General features: G+C 36.7%; 2 protein-coding genes across 3 annotated transcripts; one reads left to right on the top strand and one right to left on the bottom strand.

Moving 5' to 3' along the window:
* Positions 1–259: 259 nt before the first annotated feature.
* Positions 260–6574, bottom strand: LOC130216407 (SLAM family member 6-like). Of its 2 annotated transcripts, none has more exons than XM_056448302.1 (6): positions 6223–6574; positions 4259–4588; positions 3724–4017; positions 3529–3645; positions 3312–3427; positions 260–1411 (listed from the first exon to the last, which is right to left on the bottom strand). In XM_056448302.1, the coding sequence occupies exons 1-6, from the start codon at positions 6278–6280 to the stop codon at positions 1358–1360; spliced, it is 969 nt and encodes a 322-aa protein (XP_056304277.1). In that variant the 5' UTR covers positions 6281–6574; the 3' UTR covers positions 260–1357. The 2 variants fall into 2 exon arrangements, with proteins under 2 accessions (XP_056304277.1, XP_056304276.1); XM_056448301.1 differs by having other exon boundaries at positions 3529–3648; positions 6223–6571.
* Positions 6575–17570: 10996 nt separating this feature from the next.
* si:ch211-222k6.2 (zinc finger protein 2-like) lies at positions 17571–21632 on the top strand. The gene is made up of 3 exons (XM_056448300.1): positions 17571–17613; positions 18151–18246; positions 20290–21632. The coding sequence occupies exons 2-3, from the start codon at positions 18192–18194 to the stop codon at positions 21498–21500; spliced, it is 1266 nt and encodes a 421-aa protein (XP_056304275.1). The 5' UTR covers positions 17571–17613; positions 18151–18191; the 3' UTR covers positions 21501–21632.

Here is a 21632-nt window from a genome sequence, read left to right as displayed (position 1 = left end):
TGAGTTCCTCTAAGCCATCTCATAAACACCCATCTAGATGACAAATGAAATGTTTCTCCAGGATTGTTTTTTTACATATTGTTGTAGTCCAGATAAATGCTTAAATATAAGTCCAGATATATAGTCCACTTACATACATAAATACAAGATATCACTGATGTCATCTTCTGATGTGGCCACTAGGTGGCATTAACATACAATTATTCAATAGTTGCCTCTTTTGTGTCATGGACAATTTACATTTCCAGCAAAATATATGTACAAAAACGATTTATAAACAATTTATTAAACATACCACATCTGAAAGAGTACAGTTTGTCATATTATTCTTACTGAGATAAACGATACTTGCTACAGCAACATAGCCTACATGACAGCCATTAATACTGAAATATGAGATTCTGCTTTTATCACAGTCACACACAATACAAAAAGCAGATGACAACTACAAGCCACACCCTTCATCCTGGAAAAACAGCAGTTACAGGAAATGTTTTCGAGCAAATATTATTAATCAAAGGAAATAACATTGAATTCTGATTGCATATAAATTACTTTAAAAACCTTTGTGCTGAGTCTGCACACAAATACATTACTGTTTAAACTAGGGCAAAACAAGAATCAGTGGTTCAGTAAAAAGAGGCATGCTAAATTTAAACAGGTTTGTAATGATATGGTTTGACGGGACATGTAATGACTTGCAGTTTGCATACACCATAGGCAGGAGCTGGAATTTACTTGTTAACCGTAAGAACCAATTAGATGAGAAACCCTGAGGTGATCTTTAGTAGTTTCTGTGTAATATAGAAAATATAGACTAGATATATCAATAGGAGAAAATAGATATAATATAAAATAGATAGGAGGAAATGATTTGAGCAGTCTGATGCAAGACCATTACTTTTTCAAAATTAAATTAAGTACAATTGTTTTTTTCAAAAAACTACTCAGAGCAAAGGAACACAACTAAAGACTATTATGTATGTCCACTGCAGCATATAATATATATTAAAACTCTGTGGTTCTACATATATACAACACAATATATATCCCATACTTCATTGAGCTTTTGCTTGGTCTCCTGTTAACTTTAGCTCAATAGGACTGTCAGTGTTCATGGAAATATATCTATGTTTGTCATAGGACTATTTGAATATGCAAAAGACAAAGCCAGTCAAATCAAATTCAATATGTTGAGTTCTCATTTATTTTGCATTAATCTGGTTCTTCCACACAAAAAAAAAGCCCAGCGATATGGTCATCTGAATTCTTTTTGCCATATTTTTCAGATTTTTAAGCACAGATCCAGACAAAAGCATTGTGCTGAAATGAAATGGATGGTCGGTGTCACATGTCATCATGTGACCATGTTGACACTGGAGTATATAATTTCCTCAGTCCCATTTGCTTTCTGTAAGAAAACACAAAATTCCATTGAGAAAGGAGAAAGGAACACATCTGGAGAGAATCTGTGTGACTATTCAGTGCATGTATTGGAAATATGCCTGAGAGCAGGATCGAAAATGGTATTAAATGTAGAACATGTGTTCTTATTCTTCTCTATGAACATTTGGAATAAATACTAATTATGATGTCATATAAATGCAATAAAGTTTACTTTGGAGCCAACCTAGGCTCATTCTGATTGCATACCCCTATATACATTTCTGGAAAGAGCTAAATATGTCTCAGCTACGATTTTTTGCAGTTTTTGTTTTCGTGAATCCACTAGAGGACGCTGCTGTGTACGCTTGTTGAGATCTCAATTATCTCTTGTGAATACCATTCGCACCTGCTCTTCTAGCGTAAACCCACCAGAGGCTGCTGTTGACTGACTCAGTGACTGACTGGCCAACCGACTGATCCACCCCCACCCTCCCTCTTCCCTAAACCCAACCAATAGTATTTTAAAAAGCAGTAATTGACCCCCACCCCCACCCCCCCACCCCTTTCCTTAAACCCAACCAATAGTGTTTTAAAAACCACATATTGACCTGCCCACCCCTTCCCTAAATCCAATCCATAGTGTTTTAAACAGCACAAATTGACCTGCCCACCCCCTTCCCTAAACCCAATAGTAAGTATGGTCAATATGGCCCACCCCCTTCCCTAAACCCAACCAATTGTGTTTTTAAAAGCACATATTGACCTGCCCACCCCTTCCCTAAACCCAGGGCTGACGCGTCTATAGAGGTGATCTAGGCAGCTACCTAGGGTGGCAAAATAGTGAGGGCAGCGTCCGCATTCAGTCAGTAAATCAGTATACTATCATCTCAAAAACATTACAAGAATTAGATGCTTTGTTTCCAGAGAGGACTTAGAGAAACTTGTTCATGCTTTTATCAGCAGCAGGGTGGATTACTGTAACGGCCTCCTCACTGGCCTTCCCAAAAAGACAGTCAGACAGTTGCAGCTCATCCAGAACGCTGCAGCCAGGATTCCGGCCAGAACCAGAAAATCAACGCACATCACACCTGCCCTTTAGACTGGACTTTAGACTGGCTCCCAGTTACATTCAGAATAGATTTTAAAGTATTATTACTTGTATTAGGCACATTCAAATCAAGACTGAAAACACATCTGTTTAGCTGTGCCTTTACTGAATGAGCACTGTGCTACATACGACAGTTAGCACTATTATGTCTTTCTTTTCTTTTTTTAAATTCTTTTATGACCTGCTTTAACACATTTTAATCTGTTTTTAATCATTTTATTGTTTTTTTTTCTTATACTTGTTTATTTTCTTATACTTGTCTTTTTTGATTCTTGTTTATGTAAAGCACTTTGAATTGCCACTGTGTATGAAATGTGCCTTAACTAGGTTAATTGGGTTAACTTGGCAGGTTAGGGTAATTAGGCGAGCTATTGTATAATGATGGTTTGTTCTGTAGACTATCGAGAAAAAAATAGCTTAAAGGGGCTAATAATTTTGACCTTAAAATGGTGTTTAAATAATTAAAAACTGCTTTAATTCTAGCCGAAACTAAAAAAGAAGAAAAAATATTATCAGACATACTGTTAAAATTTCTTTGCTCTGTTAAACATAATTTGGGAAATATTTAAAAAAAATTCAAAGGGGGGCTAATAATTCTGACTTCAACTGTATATGTTAATTTCTGTTAATAGCGTTAATAGTTTTCAATTCCACCAATTGATCTTATTTAATTAACTAATTAATTAATCTGTAATTATACAATGATTCTAAATAGCAGGATAACCTTTTAAAAATTCTCAGTTTGTGTTCAATAGAAACTCCCAAAGCTTAATGTTTTGGTTAGAGGTGGTGAAGGGCATGCATGTTAATGGCTTACATTTTGTGGTTTATTTTGTGGATGAAATGTTGCTTCGGCATATTGTATCTCTACATCCTCTGTCTGCTCAGTTTGGGCTGTTGTCAGTCTTTGTGTACTTGCTTTGGAACCATCAACTAAAGAGTTAAGAGAGTCAGTCATTAACATAAATCATTAGAACCCAATGCAAAAGTAACAGTGCCCTTTTTTTGTTACAAAACATGAACATAAGTCATACCTTTTTTTCCTTTGTGCTTTTTTCCTTTGTGCTTTTTATATAGGAAGTACATTGCAGCAGCAAGTCCAGCCAGAACTAAAGCAGAAATCACAGGGAGGAAAATAGCAGCTTGCGATGCTTCTAAAACAGAAAGAAAGCAGTTTACTTTCAGTAAAAAAAAGGTCAGTAAATAGACACTGATCACCACTGACATACCTCTACTTGTCTGACAGAGTTGTTCAGTGTCCAGATGTGTGGTGTGGTTTGTGATGGTGTTGTTGACCACACAGCTGTAGGTGTTTTTATCCTGATATTCCACCTCCAGAGGTAGAGAGAGGCTGATGCTGAGATCAGACACACTGATGCTGGACAATACACTGTTTCCTTTGTACCAGGAGAGACTCACAGCACTCACATTCAACACTGAACACAACACCGAACAACTGGAAACTGATGATGATGATGATGAAGAGTTTGAATAGTTGCTGCTAATTACAGGAACAGGAAGAGCTAGAAAACATAAAATGAGATTTCATTATGTATAGTATAAAGTAATTAAGCAAATGCACAGTTAAGCATATTTTATCTGTGCTACTCCTGACAGCAGGTAAAATGATTCTGGATATAGTTGCAAATTTAGGATATTAATTTCTACATCTACATTCTTTAAAGTTTCCACTTTTCTGCCCAGCATGAACTAGAAAATATTATAAAATAATAAATCAGTGTATCAGAGTGACATTGAACTCACCATAAACAGTAACAGTGAATCTCTTGTATGAAGTTTCTCTACTGCTGATTATTGTTAGTTTATAAAGTCCAGAATGTTCATTTCTGATGTCTGTGATGGTCAGAGATCCAGTTTGTCTGTCCATCTTCAGTCTGTCTCCAAATGTCTCATTACTGTCAAACATGTCAATGCTCTGCTTATGTATTTCAGCGATACGAGTCTCTTGAGGTCCAAACATCCACAGTATCTGATCAGTTTTCAGTATTTCAGTAACATCAGTGTTTAAAGTAACAGAATCTCTCTCAGTCACTGATATTGACTTCACTTCATCTGTATTAGCACCAAACACACCTGAAGCACAGTGACGAAAAGGTTTAAAATGTATAACATATGATAGTGAGTTTACTTATTAAATTTATTACTAGATTCTTTTGAAATAAAAAATAAAAACATTAAACATAATTATTTTCCCAAAAACCATAATTTAGTTTCTGTTTAAAATACTTTTAAAGATTTTTCACCACCAAAAATAAAAACATTGACATAAATGTTAAGTTTCTTAGATGCACTGTAATGTGTTATTGTACTAGTTGTAATTTTTGCTAATATCAAATATGCTATGATTTGTTTAACATTTTTTTAAATCTTATTTTTACTTCAAACTTTGTTTAACATAAAAATGATCCTACATATACCAGATTTCTGCTGTAGTTTTGTCATTTAAAACTGGGTTTCAAACTGGCGTTGTGGGCCTCAGGGTAGCGCAAAGTTGTTCTAGTTGTACGCGAATATATTTGGAGAAAAAAAACATTAATATGTAAAATAATTTGTATAATATTTTATGAATAAAACTATAAAAGTTATTCAAATGTAAAAAATTATTAATATACACACATAAAAATAAAAAGAAATAAAAAATGGATAAAAAATACTAATCATTTGTATAAAATAATACAAAATGTGAATGTTGTAAAAAATAATTATAAATATGATTACATTATACTATAATAGATAGAAACTAAAAAGATTAAAGTAAATAATAAATAAAATAAATATATAAAAACTTTAGTGTTTATTAAATAAAAGGTACCGTAATATAATGAGTAGGGAAAATTGTAAAAATGCTGTTAGTATTATAAAGTCTTTTCCAAATTCTCTTTAAACTTATCCATAATATTGCATTTTCACAATATAAACACATGTATTAAGTCTTAATACAAGTAATTAAATTCATCCTTGATTGAAGATTATCATTTTAAAATATTTTATTCAATCATGATAATGTTTGCTAACATCATAGCATTTTTATGTTCAAATCAGTTTTTTTTTCAGCATGCTAGTTATTAATACCTATATTTAAAAACATTTTCGGGACAGTAGTTTAATATTAAAAGAGGTTAACTAAAGAAGAATCCGAAGGTCTAAATTTCCGTGCATGGAGAACAAAAAAAGAAAGAAAGAAAATGAAAACATTCAATATTATTAATTAAAATAGGATAAATTGCCTATACAAATAGCAAATTACTTATAGAGACACACATTGCAAAAGTTTAGTTGTAATTTATAGATATTTATTTTAGAACTGGTGTTCTATTTAGTGTTTTATGAGTGATAAATTGTGAGTAGGAGATATTGCTAACTTTGCGGATTTATATTAAGCAATAATAAAAGCAAAATTTTAACTTTCAGTATTTGGAGAAAGATAACTGAATATTACATTCCTATTTATTAATTCCAGTACCAATTCCCACCCATCAACTCCACTGCTACGTATGTTGATAAACCAGTCTTTTGTATTTGTTATCCTTATGATGCCCTCACACACTTTAAACGTGAAATATGTCGTGATGATTTTGGGTCATGCACCATCGTAGATCGTAGTGAGATTAAATTGATTGTGAATTTAACCACAGTTATCTATCAAAGAAGAAGCTGCGATATTATTAAAAACGGCAAAAGTCGAAAAGACTAAGTAAAACACTTACCGCGAATGAGCGACAGAAACAGGCATAACGTTGCTTTGCTAATAATAATCTTCAACATTTTGCCGTAAAGATGGATAAATTCAACATGATGATGTAATCCTAGAAGAACTGCCTGCGGAGGTAAAACGACAAGAGACGAAACACGGTTTTCTGATCCTTCCTTAATCCTTGCCTAACTTTTAGGAAATTTAGAAGCTTTAAATAAAGGCAATTTTTAAAACTATTTTTCGAGATGCTGAAAACGTCCTCACAAACTCTGAAATCGACTGAGAACACGTTTAGAAAACAAAGCACCGCCCTATATTAGCTAGATGCACGACCACGGGTAGACTATGGTTTGCTAGTAAGCTGTAGGCTGCACTGTATAGGGGATCTTGGGAACTAAAAATAACTTATTTGTATTAAAACGATCTGTTGTAAAACTGACCATTTAACGTTTTAACAGTGTTCCTTTTTGGCTGGAAATGGTAGCTTTGTTGGAATATGAAAATAAAATTGGAGCAGGAATAAAACATTTTAAAGTAATTAAAGTGTATTTGGTGAGATAGTTGCTTGGCAAGATCAGCAAACAACTTGTTATGAAACCAAAGCCACTATGATTGCAAGTTCTGCCATTACCAACAGAGCTGGGTGGAACTTGCGTTTCCCAGTGATGTTTTTGGAAACACCCTAGTTTGGATGAAATTACCATATCCTAAAGCATAGCTGTCGGTTTTAGCTAGACTTCCAGCAAGGTAGCATATATGTGGTTAAATAGAAAAATCAGTATACACTCTACAAAATGCTGGGTTATTTGAACTAAAATTGGGGTAAAATATGGGTTAACTTTGGTCTTGTTAATTTAATTTAAAATGAACCAAGCTGTTGGTTTAGTCCGTATTACACTCAGAATTGGGTTGTATTTTAGAGTGTAACACTTTACTTAAAAGGGTGTCTATACTGTCATGAAACCTTTATCATCATGAAATGACACGTCTTAAATATGAATGAGATTTAATGCTTTAATGCATGGATATAACAACTGTTATTAAGTGTCATTCGCTCAGTTATGACATTTTAAATGCAAAGATGACAATGTTTGTTATGACAAACAAATACATCACATCCTGTTTTTTGTCTTTGTCATGACAACTTGACATTAGCAAGACAACATAACCCGTCATAAATCTTTCATAATCCTGATTGCCATGCCAATATTAATGTGTCAAGTATTTCAGCATTATTATTATTATTTTTTACCTTATCTACAGTGGTACAAGCTAAATTTGTAATTCAAATGTCATTAAATATTTAATAAACGCTTGTAAAAAAAATTCACAGTGTAATAACACTTTTAATGAGACATATTTATGAAAAATACAGTTATTTATAGTTTATTTGAAGATTATATATTACAGAATTAGGGTCAATCCATCAGCAGTACTTTATCTACCTACACTCTGCTGTGGTACCACATATGCACGCACCACCACGCAACCATTTCTCAAACTCATTGTTGTGCACATGGTTGCACATTCCACTGAAACAAACCACAGTGTGGTACACAACATATAGGTACAGTACCCTGACCTAGATTACATTAAGTTATTGCACTGCATTATTGAGGTGATTAAACTGGTTATATCAGCTGCAAATAAAGAAAGCAAGTCTTTGCGTAATTTCTTGGGTGTTTATTTGCTCAATCTGCAGTCTAAATTGAATTCTTGCACGTGCAGTCTGCAGTGCAGACTTCTTGATCTGAATGATAAACCCCTCTACAAGCATCACTGTGGTTTTTAGTTCTTCTCTGAATCTAAAGTCCATTCCTCTTCATTTCTACTTCACTGAAAAACCCACTGCAAACTGAGGCCTATGATCTGACTCAGCCATCAGAGATCTCATCGTGATGTTTGTAGAGAAGTTGCAAAAGTTTGCACAGTTCACTCTTTAATATGCACCCCTGCAGAAGCCACTGAGAGAAAATAGATTATTCTGATAAGTTTTAAAATAGTAATCAACGGTGTGCAAAGATGAGATCAGATTAGCGCAGTCATAAACCTAATTAGGTCACGGGCTGAAGCGCCTGTCATGAGAACGTCTGTCGCATCACGTTGAGTGACCACCACTTCCTGTTGAAATGCACTGACGATCAATCACAGGTCAAAACCAAAACGCAGCATCTATGCACTTGTGCTTTTTTTCACACGTATGCAAGTCAGGTTTAAATGTCAGCTGCTGTCACTCAGGACCACAAAAGCAAATGACAAAATGTGCAGCATTTTTAATAAAAGCTATTCGCAGAAAGAGTGAGTATTGTTAGTCTTGCGATCAGCTGAAAGAATAAAAATTCTATGTGATGGAAAGGGTGCAAGATGGTCACAGCTAGATGGTTACTGGTTCAAGCCTTGGCTGGGTCAGTTAGCATTTCTGTGTGGAGTTTGCATGTTCTCCCCGTATTGGCGTGTGTTTCTTTCGGGTTCTCCGAATGAATGTGATGGAAAGGTTTAATAACGAATCATATATAAAAGGCATTAAAGGGATAGTTCCCCCAAAACTAAAATTGTGTCACCGTTTACTCACCCATCACTTGTTATAAACCTGTCTGACTTTCTTTCTTCTGTTGAACACAATATATATACACAATCGATTCACGACAAGAATGTCACTGGTTCGAGCCCCGGCTGGGTCAGTTGGCATTTTGGAGTTTGCATGTTCTTCCAGTGTTGGCGTGGGGCTCCTCTGGGTGCTTTGGTTTCCCCCACAATTCCAAACACATGCGCACTAGGTGAATTGGGTAAGCTAAATTGGCCGTATGCGAGTGTGAATGAGAGTGTATGGATGTTTCCCAGAGATGGGTTGCAGCTGGAAGGGCATTCACTGCACAAAACATATGCTGGATAGGTTATCGGTTTATTATTAAAATGACTAAGCTATATATATTAGGGTTTTTTTACCTTTATTATTCAGGACAGTAGAGATGAGACTGGAATACATGGGTAGCAGACAGAGGGAGAAGGATCAGCAAAGGACCACAAGCCAGGAATCAAACTCAGGTCACCGTGAGCTAGAGCTAAAGATCTTGATTGAACCTAAAGGAACCCGACAGGTTCGGGCTTAATTTTTATCATTTTAGACAGGGTCGAGCCAGACTTGGGCTTGTGTGGTGAATGAAGTCATGGGATGCATTTCAATTAGCGCGAGAAAGTAATCAAATCGTTTGTCACAACATCAAACCCATCCCTGCAAAGGATTTATTTTATCTCTTTGTTTCAACTTCTAAGTGGCCTATAGCCTACGTTTGTTATGAATAAATTATGTTAAAACATGTATAAACAACTCATTCTTAAAGCCAAAAGAGCTGTGTGCATGTGCACATTTGAATAATGTTGGGCTGTAAACGGGTTCGGGCTTTTAAAAAGCTGACAATCAAAATGTACTTGTCGGGCTCGGGCCAAATTATGTTGTGCTCGGGCCCAGTCGGCCCTAACTTTTATGGCCCGATTACAGCTCTACCGTGAGCACCTCAGTGCTATATGACAGCACACTTTACCACTAGGCTATTAGCGAATACAAATAAGATATTTTTAGTATATCTTCTTTAGTGTTCAGCAAAAGAAAGAAACTCACAAAGGTTTCGAACCACTTTAGGGAGAGTAAATAGTGAGTAAATTTTTATTTTTGGGTGAACTCTCCCTTTAATGGTCATTCAGTGATATTGCAGGCAAAGCTGGTTTTTCCATTAGAGAGTAGTTTAATGATAACAGAACTGCTTACTGTAAAAGTGTTGTGTCAACAGTGCTGTAAATGTGTTGTGCCAACAGTGCTGTAAATGTGTTGTGCCAACAGTGCTGTAAATGTGTTGTGTCTATACTGTTCGATAAGCGCCGTCTTTCAGATGAGACGTTAAACTGAGGTCCTGACTCTCTGTGGTCGTTAAAAATCCCAGGATGTTCTTCGAAAAAGAGTAAGGATTTAATTCTGGCATCCTGGCCAAATGTTCCTACTGGCCTCTGTCCATCATGGCCTAACCATATAAACATCCCAATATCAGAACTGGCTTCATAATTCTGTCTGCTCTCCACCAATCAGCTGGTGTGTGGTGTACGGTCTGGCGCAATATGGCTGCCGTCGCGTCATCCAGGTGGATGCTGAGATTCCCCCCAATGTGTAAAGCACTTTGAGTGACCAGAAAAGCGCTATATAAATGTAAGGAATCATTATTACTATTATTACTTACATTTATATCACCCAGACAGACAGACAGACAGACAGACAGACAATAGAGACAATAAAAGGTCATTAAATAAGATACATAAATAAGGTATTAAAATATAACGTTTTCAAAGAACGGCAGTCACATATTGATTAAAAAAAAGAGATGCATTTCATAAAACCCCAATTTTTCACACTTTGGGTTCTGGTAGGCCACCATTTCCTGCAGATCACAGAGATACTTTACTATCCTACAGTACACTGTAAAACCCAAAACTTTAAGGCAACTCAAATCATTTGAGAAAACCGATTGCTACAAAACATTTGAGTTAAAAAAACTAATCTATATGAGAACTGTGAAGTTAATCCATTTAAGCTGAGGTAATGAAGTATTTAATTAACTCATTACCTTCAACCCTAAGTTCAAAACTCTTTTCAAATAAGTAGATTTAACTTTCAGTAAGTTTTGAGTTAACTACACTCATTTCATTTGATAAAGTTGACTGTTGAGTTTACAGTGCACCAATAGATTTACACTGAGCAATGTTTGTCTACGGAGCTCCCAAAATATCTTTTGTCCTTCAAAAGTCTCTTTTTTCCCTTTGTCCATAGTCATCATTATGATTCAGACTGACCAAACTTGCTTACATCAATAAACAAAGAGATCAGCAAAAGGAAAGAGCTTCCTTGTTTTAGCTTCATGTTTTGCCTACGTTATCGACTGGGTCATGTTGCCAAGCTACGACTTCCAGATGGCAATTGATATCTATGTCAACCGTGTTTTGTTTGCATAGCGTGTGATTAACAGCATCACACAAAGGACGGGGAGTTTTGCATTTTACCTGGCACTTTCAGGAGACCCTGTGAGTTTACCAGCGCTTAAACACTCATTTCTAATGATAAACATTATCAGTAATGGAGATCATCCATTACACTCTATCCTGTTTAATGAAGGTCTAAAGGAGGAGCCTGGTGTTTATACTGTAACTTGATCTGTTTTGTTTTCAGTAAGCATGAGCTGATATAACACTCACAGACAGTCTGGCTTAGGTTGGTGTGCTTTATTACGTGGGATTCCCTGATGTTTCTGACGTTAAGCACCAGGACTACTGTGTAAGAAGCAATTGAGAACATTATGACATAGAGGAAGGGTTAGAAGTCATAAACAAGTTCCTCATTTTAAGACCTCCCTATTTATTTTTAAACACAGTCTGGTTCTTTTATTATAACGGATCTGTTTGTTTGAGATCATGTTTCCTATATCGAAAATGAAAGTTGGGAAACCTTGTTGGTACAGGAGAAAGCTGCAAATCTGTACATATGAGCGTCAATAGAAAGCTCGTATTTTTATCTTGGTCTGTCACTGTTTCACTTGCCAAACCGCATCCTGTGTCAGAGGTCTCAAAGCAGACCATTGTTGAGCGGTAGAGTTTTCTTTAAAATAACCCAACTTCCTGTGCCAACGAAGTGCAATTTACCATGTTTGTCCTTTCCTCTACAAATATTGACTTCAGGTCTCTGTTCAAAGAAAGCACACCTATAACTGCGGGAGCGACGTGGTTTGTTTCTGCCTGGAGAGAGATACAGAAAGGATCTTCAAAAGGATCCATTTTAACTTTCTGTTTCCTCCCCCTCCCGTCCTGACTACAGTGTTTCCTAAATGCAGGGGAAGATGGAGCTGGGGGATTTCCATGGAAAACGTCTCACTGATACTACTGAAATTACAGTACGCAAAACATGAACCTCAGAGTTGTGATGTAAGCCACAAAAACAAGGAAATGTGTAAGAACATTAATATATCCATCATACGTTGTTTAAATGTCATTTTTATATTCCTGTTCCTTTAAATATCAAATAAATTTCTTCACAAACAGATTAACAAAGTAGAAAAATCTGTATAAAGGAAACCAAAAAGCTTCCCCACAGGTCAACACAGTAATTATTTATAGTTGTTCTGACACCTAGTGGTGTTTGTGCTTCTTTCTAAACAAGCATTTTGACAATGCTCCCCGCTTGCCATGGAGCTCCTAAACAATCTCATTCATTAGCAAGGAAGCTAACTAAGTGTTACCTAGCATTCAAACTATTTTACAAAAAAATAATATAGCACATTTATGTGATGCAGAAGCTGTTTGCTTTAAAGACAGATTAAAAAGTGTGGCATAATACTTTCATGCAAGTTGTAAGGGTTGCCATTGCCATAACCATGGGACGCTATTTATTTTCCCACCACATAAACTGCGATCTCCTCTGGTAAAGAACGCAGTGACGTCATGTTCCAATAACGTTTTACACTTCGCAATGTGTATTTTAAACATATCTGCTCCCTTGTGGTCAGATGTTATTGATTATCTCACTAAAATATGTATATAATAGGCACTAAATACATACATAAAATATGTATATAATAGGCACTATGCACAGCTAGTTTCATAGCCAACGATAAACTTCAGATCTTAAACGTGATCATTTTGTAAAAGTTAGACAGTTCACTAGAAGCCATTGGGCTGCCTGGCTGAAAATTAAAAGTCTGTGTGCATATAGCCTATTTCAAGAGTTCACACTTAGCTGATGATTAATTATAAGCTTGTTTGGCATGCTGTCCCGGGAGAGAGCCCTGAGCTCATAAGATCCTCGAGCCCGGGGCTCCCTCCCGTTGCAAGGCGAGAAGGGAGTTTGAGCTCAGGTAGATCTCGAGAACTCCCCCGCTGTAATAACCAATGAACAGCCAGTGATTGCTCTTGAGAGATAACCATTTACCAGGAGCATGTCTATAGTGCCGGTTTGGATTAGTCAATTAACTTCTGTTGCATGTTTTTTTGGACGGTGGGAGGAAACCGGGAAACCCGGGGGAAACCCACGTGAGCACGGGGAGAAATGCAAACTCCGCACAGAAATGTCTGCTGGTTTGGTAAAGCCTAGAACCAGAGACATTCTTGCTGTGAGGGCAACAGTGCTAAGCACTGGGCCACCGTGTCACCCATCTAGGAAGAAGGAGGAGTAGGGGTGGATGGGGGGATTCTTCAAAACGTAGATAGCGGTGGTACGTAACCCAGGGTATTTGTAGTAGCTTAGGAGTCGTCTGATTGGTGCATTGAGAATTGGATAATGCGGATCCAGCCGCTAGCAATCATAAGCACGTGATCCTCTCGAAATTTGTTTATAACTAAACTTCACAAAGTAACTGCAGCTGAGGATAAAAAATAAATTATAGGTTAAAAAATAAAACCTCATGTACATTATATATATCTTTGCAATGTGTATTTTAAACGTGTCTGCCCCTTATGGTCATATGTTATTTATCTCAGTAAAATATTCATTCATTCATTCATTTTCTTTTCAACTTAATCCCTTTATTAATCTGGGGTGGCCACATCGGAATGAACCGCCAACTTATCCAGCATATGTTTTATGCTGGATGCCCTTCCAGCTGGAACCCATCTCTGGGAAACATCCATACACACACATACACTACGGACAATTTAGCCTACCCAATTCACCTGTAGCGCATGTCTTTGGACTGTGGGGGAAACCGGGGCACCCGGAGGAAACCCACGCGAACGCAGAGAGAACATGCAAACTCCACACAGAAACGCCATCTGACCCAGCCAAGGCTCAAACCAGCAACCTTCTTGCTGTGAAGCGACAGCACTACCTACTGCGCCACCACGTCACCCCTCAGTAAAATATGTATATAATAAAGTAACTGCAGTTAAGGATAATAAATAAGTAAAAGATTTTAAAACTAAATTTAAAAATTAATATCATATGTACATTATATGTTGTTTTATAATCTCACGGCAATTCGTAACTTTTTGATTTAGTGGCTAATTCGTACGAATTCGTACGATCTATTTCGTACAATTTAGTACGATTTGCTCACCCGCCAATGACGGTTGGGTTTAGGGGTGGGGTTAGGTGCCACGCCTCCTTTTTAAAATGGTACAATTTTGTACGACTGAACTCGTACGAATTCGTAGGAATTAGCCACTAAACTGTCAAAATGTAAAATACTTACGTTTTCTCGTGAGATCAGGCTGTAAATTATCATTATTTACATGACCTTCACCTGTATTAATTTATTTTTTTAAAAGATAACACATCCAGTTAATATCTAGGCTATATTGTCTTTGTTTCCAGTCGTCAATCTTATTTGTCACATTTTTATAATTAGCACCATGACCTTTTAGTGAAGCTGGAAGTGTATTACTAATTAACATTACTTATATATTGACTGCATGATGACCATGTTTAAAACTGGATATAAATATTAAAATAGTTACCAAAATGAGTCAAACCTTATAATTAAAAACTTTTTAAATGTAAAAAAAACAACTGTTTCGTTTACATTTAATAAATTATTACACAGGGAATGCATCATTTGAAAAATTAAACAAAAACAAACAGACTTGAACCTTGATGCCACCTGGTGGAACAAAAACAGGACAACTAGTGCATGTTATTTTAATTTTAGAAATAATTTCAAAAACAGAGTTAAAATATACACAAAGGTAATATTAGTAAAACAGTAAAACCTACTTTACACTCAAGATTTAAAGTATATAAACTAGGATAGACTGTACAAACATCCAGCCAGTAGGTGACCTGTTTTCTGAGCAGTGTTTAATCAGAAAGGAGGAAAATACAAGTTCAGACAAGAAACTGGAACACTTTAATGATGCTATAATAATGCTTTCTCAGCATGAGCAGATAAGTCAAGTAAATAAACTAAATGTTTAAGAGCAGAGGACATGTCTATTTCTTACAAATAATAATAATAACAATAATAAGTTTAAGTATGCTATTAGCATGCATCTTTAAACTTAAGAAACACAAAAATATACTTTCAATCTATGTATTTCTCAAAGAGTTGCAGTAAAATTGGAAATGTAGCTACAGTATTTACATATTATGAGTGAGTGCAAAGGAAATCTTTGATATCTGATGTTAAAACTACAGAGATCAATTAAACATGTTCTTTATCTACTGCACGTAGAAACTTAAAATATTGGGCACAATGGGAAACCTCTTTACTTCCTCTGTAAAAGGGAAAATCATAGCTATATTTGTACAGCTGTAAAATATTTGGATATTACCAGTTTTTATTTTTATAAGTGAATGTTTAAGAAGTGGAGGCCTATTCACCTTTATTTTCAGCTGACTTACCTTGGGGTGTCTACTAATCAAATATTATGAGTCATAGTCTCTGATCAAATCATCTCTGAATAAGGTCTCTAGTGATTCAGTTATCAGACAGGCTGTGTATTTTCTGTAATTTAATCAGTGTTTCAAATGCAATTCAATTACATGCATTTACTGCCATTTGTTGTGCTTTTTGCTTCTGATTATGTCAGCTTGTGTCATAGACTTTCTACATTTGCACAACAACGTAGCCATTATTTCAAAACCCCAACTTAAGCTGGTACATTTTATTCTCAATAGCCTACAAATGTTAAGCCTGCTAGAAAAGTTATGATGGAATAAAAATTATACGTACAACATAAAGAACTGATTTAATTTGAGCTCATTCAAATACAGAGCAGCTTAACTATTCAGGGATTCCTACATAATAAATTAGATTTTTAGACTGGCTGATATATGGATTAAACCCGGGTTCCCTATATTGATGCTTATAGGCAACCAGTGTATTGCTAAAAACATTATAAAGACATCAATAAATAAATAAAACGATTATTGTTTCTTCTAACACGAACTAATACTTTCCTGCCTCTGAATAAAAAAAAAATTAATTGGAAAAAAAAAAATGGGTAAAAACTTTAAAAAAAAAAAATTTAAGTCAGAATTCTGAGTTATAAAGTCGCAATTATGAGTTATTAAGTGAGTTTATTAAATGAGTTTCCTGTTATGCCGACTGGCCATAAATGGAGTTTTAAAGACGCATGCACATTAGCTCATAATCACAACATAAAGCCTATTTGTGGCTTTTTACTGTTTATCACGCTTTCAAAAGGAAATATACAGTTGAACTAGGCTGTCTATTTATTCGGATGGATTTATTTTTTTTTTATTTATTACCATTTGGTCTAAATTGCAATTATAAAGCAATAAACAGAGCGTCAGAAACTAGCTGGTTGTGGGATTCATCCAAAAGTATAAAATAAGGATTTCTATATTATTTATCTATTATATGTGTAACAATTATATGATTTACATTTTGTCGCAGCTGTTATTTGTTTCATATTGCAAGAGTGCCCTCGTGTGCTGTACTTGGGAGCTGCAGACACATCGTACATAGACATTATAAAGGGCTAAAACTAAGAGGGTTCTATTATTATTATCTAGTCTTTATTGGTAAACTGGGCTGAGAATCCATACCACATCACAAGCAGAGAACCTAAAGAAAGAGTCTTTAACACTTCATTTATGGTCAATCGCCATAACAGGAAACTCCTTTAAAACTCGCAATTCTGACTTTATTACTCAGAATTCTTACTTAACTCGCAATTCTGACTTAATAACTTGGAATTCTGACTTTACAACTCAGAATTCTGACTTTATAACTCAGAATTCTGACTTAACTCGCAATTCTGACTTTATAACTCAGAATTCTGACTTAATAAATCGCAATTCTGACTTAATAACTCAGCATTCTGACTTAACTCGCAATTCTGACTTTATAACTCAGAATTCTGACTTAATAACTCGCAATTCTGACTTAATAACTCAGAATTCTGACTTAACTCGCAATTCTGACTTTATAACTCAGAATTCTGACTTAATAACTCAGAATTGCGACTTTATAACTCTGAAGTCTGACTTAATAACTCGCAATTCTGACTTTGTAACTCGCAATTCTGACTTTATAACTCGGAATTCTGACTTTATAACTCGCAATTCTGACTTTTTAACTCGCAATTCTGACTATAACTCAGAATTCTGACTTAATTACTCGCAATTCTAACTTAATAACTCCGAATTCTGACTTAATTACTCGCAATTCTAACTTAATAACTCAGAATTCTGACTTAATAACTCAGAATTTTTTAAAGATATATATTTTTAAATTATTATATATATATTTTTCCAATTAATTTTTTATTCAGTGGCGGGAATGGGCTTCCATAATATTTGGCTCAAAAAAGAGAAAAAACTACATGTGGCGCTGTTTTGATTTTTTTTCGTCTCGCGTTGATGACGTCACCGCCGGCGCCTTCAGCCGCTGTTGTCTTCCGAGCTGAGGTAAGCGACAGTTCACGGGGGTTTTCTGTATGTTTTACACAGTAAATAAACATTAACATTTACACTGTCGTTTCTTGATTGTTGTAATATTGCTGATGCTGTCTGTTCGTTTCTTCAAGCGTCTGCTGACTGAATAAACATTTAGCATTGCAGACAACGACGTAAGGAAAAATGGTCAAATTTTTACAACCTAAACAATTTAGTGTGTTTTTATTAGGTTTGGGTATGATTGGCCTGATGTTTTATTAATAGATATATGCACATTGGTGAATATATATTTCACTGATGTTAAAACTGACTCAAAGACAACATAAATACTTGTAATATGTGAATTTATGTAAAAAATAACTTAAAATGTCTATAGTTGGGTATATAAACTGAAGCAACAGGATTGATATGTGTGTTTATGAACGAATCCATTTGATTACATCTATTTTGCTGTGTTTTTGTCAATTCTTTTTGTATCACACATCAGTTCTCCTCAGTGAAGCTCCCCACACAATATTTGACCCATAAATGCTGGATTATTGTCCTCAGATGACAAGGGAAGAAGAGTTTGTAAAAAGGACACTGCCAACATGGATGGCCCAGAATCCTGCAGAATAAAACATGAAGATATCGAAGAACTAATAGGTTGGTGTTTATACTTGGTTCTTTATTATAACATTATAGAACTTAAATAATTTCTTGAAGCATTTATTGCAGATAGTGCTGCATAAGTGAGCTCACACTATGCACCATATTAATGCTAATTTAAAACACTGAAGTGATGTCAAATGTTGAGTAAGGGCTAAATTACTTTCAGGCGGTTGTTATCACAGAATAAAGCCCGACATGTTTATCAGCTGTGGCTGGGACACACCAGGCTGATGGTTTTCTGTTGAGCTGCGTCTGTAATGCTAGTTGTTTTGCTGACTAAAGCTACGGTCACACCGGGCTTTGTGTGTGCGAAATTCTGTCGTGCTGCGCTGCAAAAAGGGGCGGGATTAAACAAGCTTATTAGACATTTTAAAAAGCCAGCGATCGCTCCATGTTTTAAATTTCTGTCCAGAGAGGTCCTGTTTTGATCCTCGATTGGTCCCATGCAGCCAAGTGATGCGATTTCGCAGGTTAGAGTTCACCAAGCTTGAACTTTGCACCGCAGCAACCTGCGAAACTTGACACATGACCCCGCGTTTCCGGTCTGACGCATTCGCGTGCGTATGAATGGAAGTCTATGGGAAGAAAAGTCAAGTGTGACCGCAGCTTTAGACATAGGGCTGGGCGATTTAGCCCAAAATCTAAACCTTGATTAATTGAACATTTTATCTTGATTACGATTAATGAATGATTATTTTATTTATTTAATTTTTTAGGTTTAGGCTCACTCAAGATGATTTGAAATACCCAGATGAGCCTGTGTTATTTGTTTCAGCAGTTGTTATCTTGGAATAACATACATTGTAATATCACGAATGACTAATCATAATTAAGTATTCCAGACAGCTGTGTCATAATATACATCTAATTGGTAGTGTTCGCAAATAAAAAAGCCATTTAATCTCTGCTTCATGTTGGCCTGTTGAAAAGACTGTCAGAGTTTATTTCTGCTAGAACAACCTAGATGTAAATCATAGGTCTCAAACTCGATTCAGAGAGGGCCGCAGCTCTGCACAGTTTTGCTCCAACTCTAATCAAACATAGCTGATCCAACTAATCAAGATGTTCAAGACTACTAGAGACTATTAAGCAGGTGTAAGTTGGAGATAGTTGAAGCTAAACTCTGCAGAGCTGCGGCCCTCAAGGAATTGACTTTGAGACCATTGATGTAAATGATCCATTGCGTAACATCCACACAAGACCGCTGGAAATCAAGCCGTTTAATGTTTGGACTTTTTGATCCTTCATAATTTTACAGAACTTCAAGGTATCCTTTCAGACAGCATTGCAGTGTTTAATAATCATATAATCAACCCAGGCTCATTCTGAGAACGTAGTCCCGGGGACGTTTCTGGAGACCGCGAAATACGTAGCCGGGGTACGTTGGGCTGCATTTAATTTTTTTAAGCGAACGCTGCGGGGCGGTGTGACGCCGTTCCCTTCGGCGCTTGCCGGCCGGCCGCTCGCCTCCGTGTGGAGGGCTTTCCCGCTGCATCCAGTTTGTCCGGTTAGCTCTTCGTGTACTCTGGCGGACTCGAGGCGCAGAGAGGGGCTGACCACGACGACGACCGGGTTCGAGTCCGGGGAAGAGCGGTTCCAGAAATCAGGTAAGAAAACAAAAACAAAAAATGAAGCGAACAAGTTCGTCACAGGGTGAGAATGTGGTCAAAATCCGACAACATGGTAAAAATCAGACGAGGACCTTTCTTTTTCTGGACGGCTTTTGTGAATCGTCGTTGGTTGGGTTTAGGGATGGAGCCCGCCGATTGGCCGGTCGCACGGCCAATCATTCTGTCATCCAGGCGGAAGGTCGTTCGACAGCGGCCTCTGGTGGGTTTACGCGAGAACGGCGCGGGAAAAAGCGCGCACAGCGGCCTCTCGCGGACTCGCGAAAACAAAAACTGCCAAAATACGTACCTCCCCAGGACTCCCTGGGAAACGTCACCGGGACTACGTTCTCAGAATGAGCCTGGGTTGCAAAGAATACATCAGCATAGGAAAATCAAATGTTTTTTAACGGTTTTACTTTCGTTTTAGACATCATGGAGGCGAACAGGGAGACTGAAGAGCTCCTTGAAGCGGTAGATAAACATCAGGACACACGTGAAGAAAAATCCATAAGTCCCTCTTTCCAACACAGACCTGAATTATGTTTCACATGCCCTCAGTGTGGAAAGAGGTTCTCTTGTGAACAAAGTCTCAATCTTCACATGAAGTTTCATCGGGGAACAAAGCCGTACGCGTGTGATCAATGCGATAAGATATTCACACTAAAAACAAACCTTAATGAACACATGAAAATCCACACTGCAGAGATGCTGTACACATGTAGTCAGTGCGGGAAGATATTCACAGATGAAGAAAACCTTAATGAACACATGAAATCCCACGTTGTAGAGGTGTTGTTCACATGTGGTCATTGCGGGAAGAGATTCACACATAAAGGAAACTTTAATGAACACATGAAAATCCACACTGGAGAGAGGCCTTATGCATGTGATCAATGCGGGAAGAGATTCACACATAAAGGAAACCTCAATAAACATATAATAGTACACACAGGAGAGAAGCCGCACTCATGTGATCAGTGCGGGAAGAAATTCAAACTCAAGCACACCCTCAATGACCACATGAAGATCCACACCGGAGAGATGCCGTATATGTGTGATCAGTGCGGGACGAGTTTCAGAAAGTTGGACACGTTCAGGTTACATCTGCGATATCATTCTGGAGTAAGACCGTTCTCTTGTGATCAGTGCGGTAAACATTTCTTTACGTCAGTTGCACTGAAGTATCACGTGAAAGCTCATTCAAAGGTGAAGCCTCATGTTTGCTCCTTGTGTGGAAAGAGTTTTATGGAATTAAGTGGTTTAAAAAAACACCAGAAAAGACACAGCGGCGTGAAGAACCATGTGTGTTTTGCTTGCGGGAATACCTTTTTTGATGGCGCCCAACTGAAGCGACACCAGAGAGTTCACACTGGAGAGAAACCATACAACTGTCCGCACTGTGACAAGAGATTCAGTCAGCCAGGACATTTGAAAACGCATGAGAAGATCCACAGTGGAGTAAAGCCACACACGTGTGATCTGTGCGGGAAGAGTTTCATACGTAAAGGACACCTTAAGGGTCACACGAAAACCCATGTGAAAGAGAAAGTGCATCCCTGTCCTGCATGTGGGAAAAAATTCACTCATTTAAATTCTCTGAACAATCATACAAAAAACAAATGTCTAAAATTACAGTAAGTGCTTAAGATCTAGTCTTTTCAAGTGTAAGATTCAGATCCGTTCAAAGTTTTTATTCCTCCTAAAAGGTGTAATATGCCTTATAATGCTTAATGGACTCTTAGTCTAATTATACCGTGATTGTGACTTTAT

This window comes from Danio aesculapii, chromosome 22 (assembly GCF_903798145.1).
Source record: "Danio aesculapii chromosome 22, fDanAes4.1, whole genome shotgun sequence".
Classification (NCBI taxonomy): Eukaryota; Metazoa; Chordata; class Actinopteri; order Cypriniformes; family Danionidae; genus Danio; species Danio aesculapii.
The sequence above is the reverse complement of the archived record's forward strand: the minus strand, read 5'-3'. Positions and strand labels throughout refer to the sequence as shown.

Excerpts from the sequence above, each read along its gene's own strand:
- LOC130216407 (XM_056448301.1), bottom strand. The coding sequence starts at position 6,280 with ATGTTGAAGATTATTATTAGCAAAGCAACGTTATGCCTGTTTCTGTCG. Across the intron at positions 4,589-6,222 it reads GTTTCTGTCGCTCATTCGCG|GTGTGTTTGGTGCTAATACA; the intron begins GTAAGTGTTTTA and ends ACTGTGCTTCAG. Across the intron at positions 3,428-3,528 it reads AAAGCACAAAGGAAAAAAAG|TTGATGGTTCCAAAGCAAGT; the intron begins GTATGACTTATG and ends TTAACTCTTTAG.
- si:ch211-222k6.2 (XM_056448300.1), top strand. The coding sequence starts at position 18,192 with ATGGATGGCCCAGAATCCTGCAGAATAAAACATGAAGATATCGAAGAA. Across the intron at positions 18,247-20,289 it reads AGATATCGAAGAACTAATAG|ACATCATGGAGGCGAACAGG; the intron begins GTTGGTGTTTAT and ends CTTTCGTTTTAG.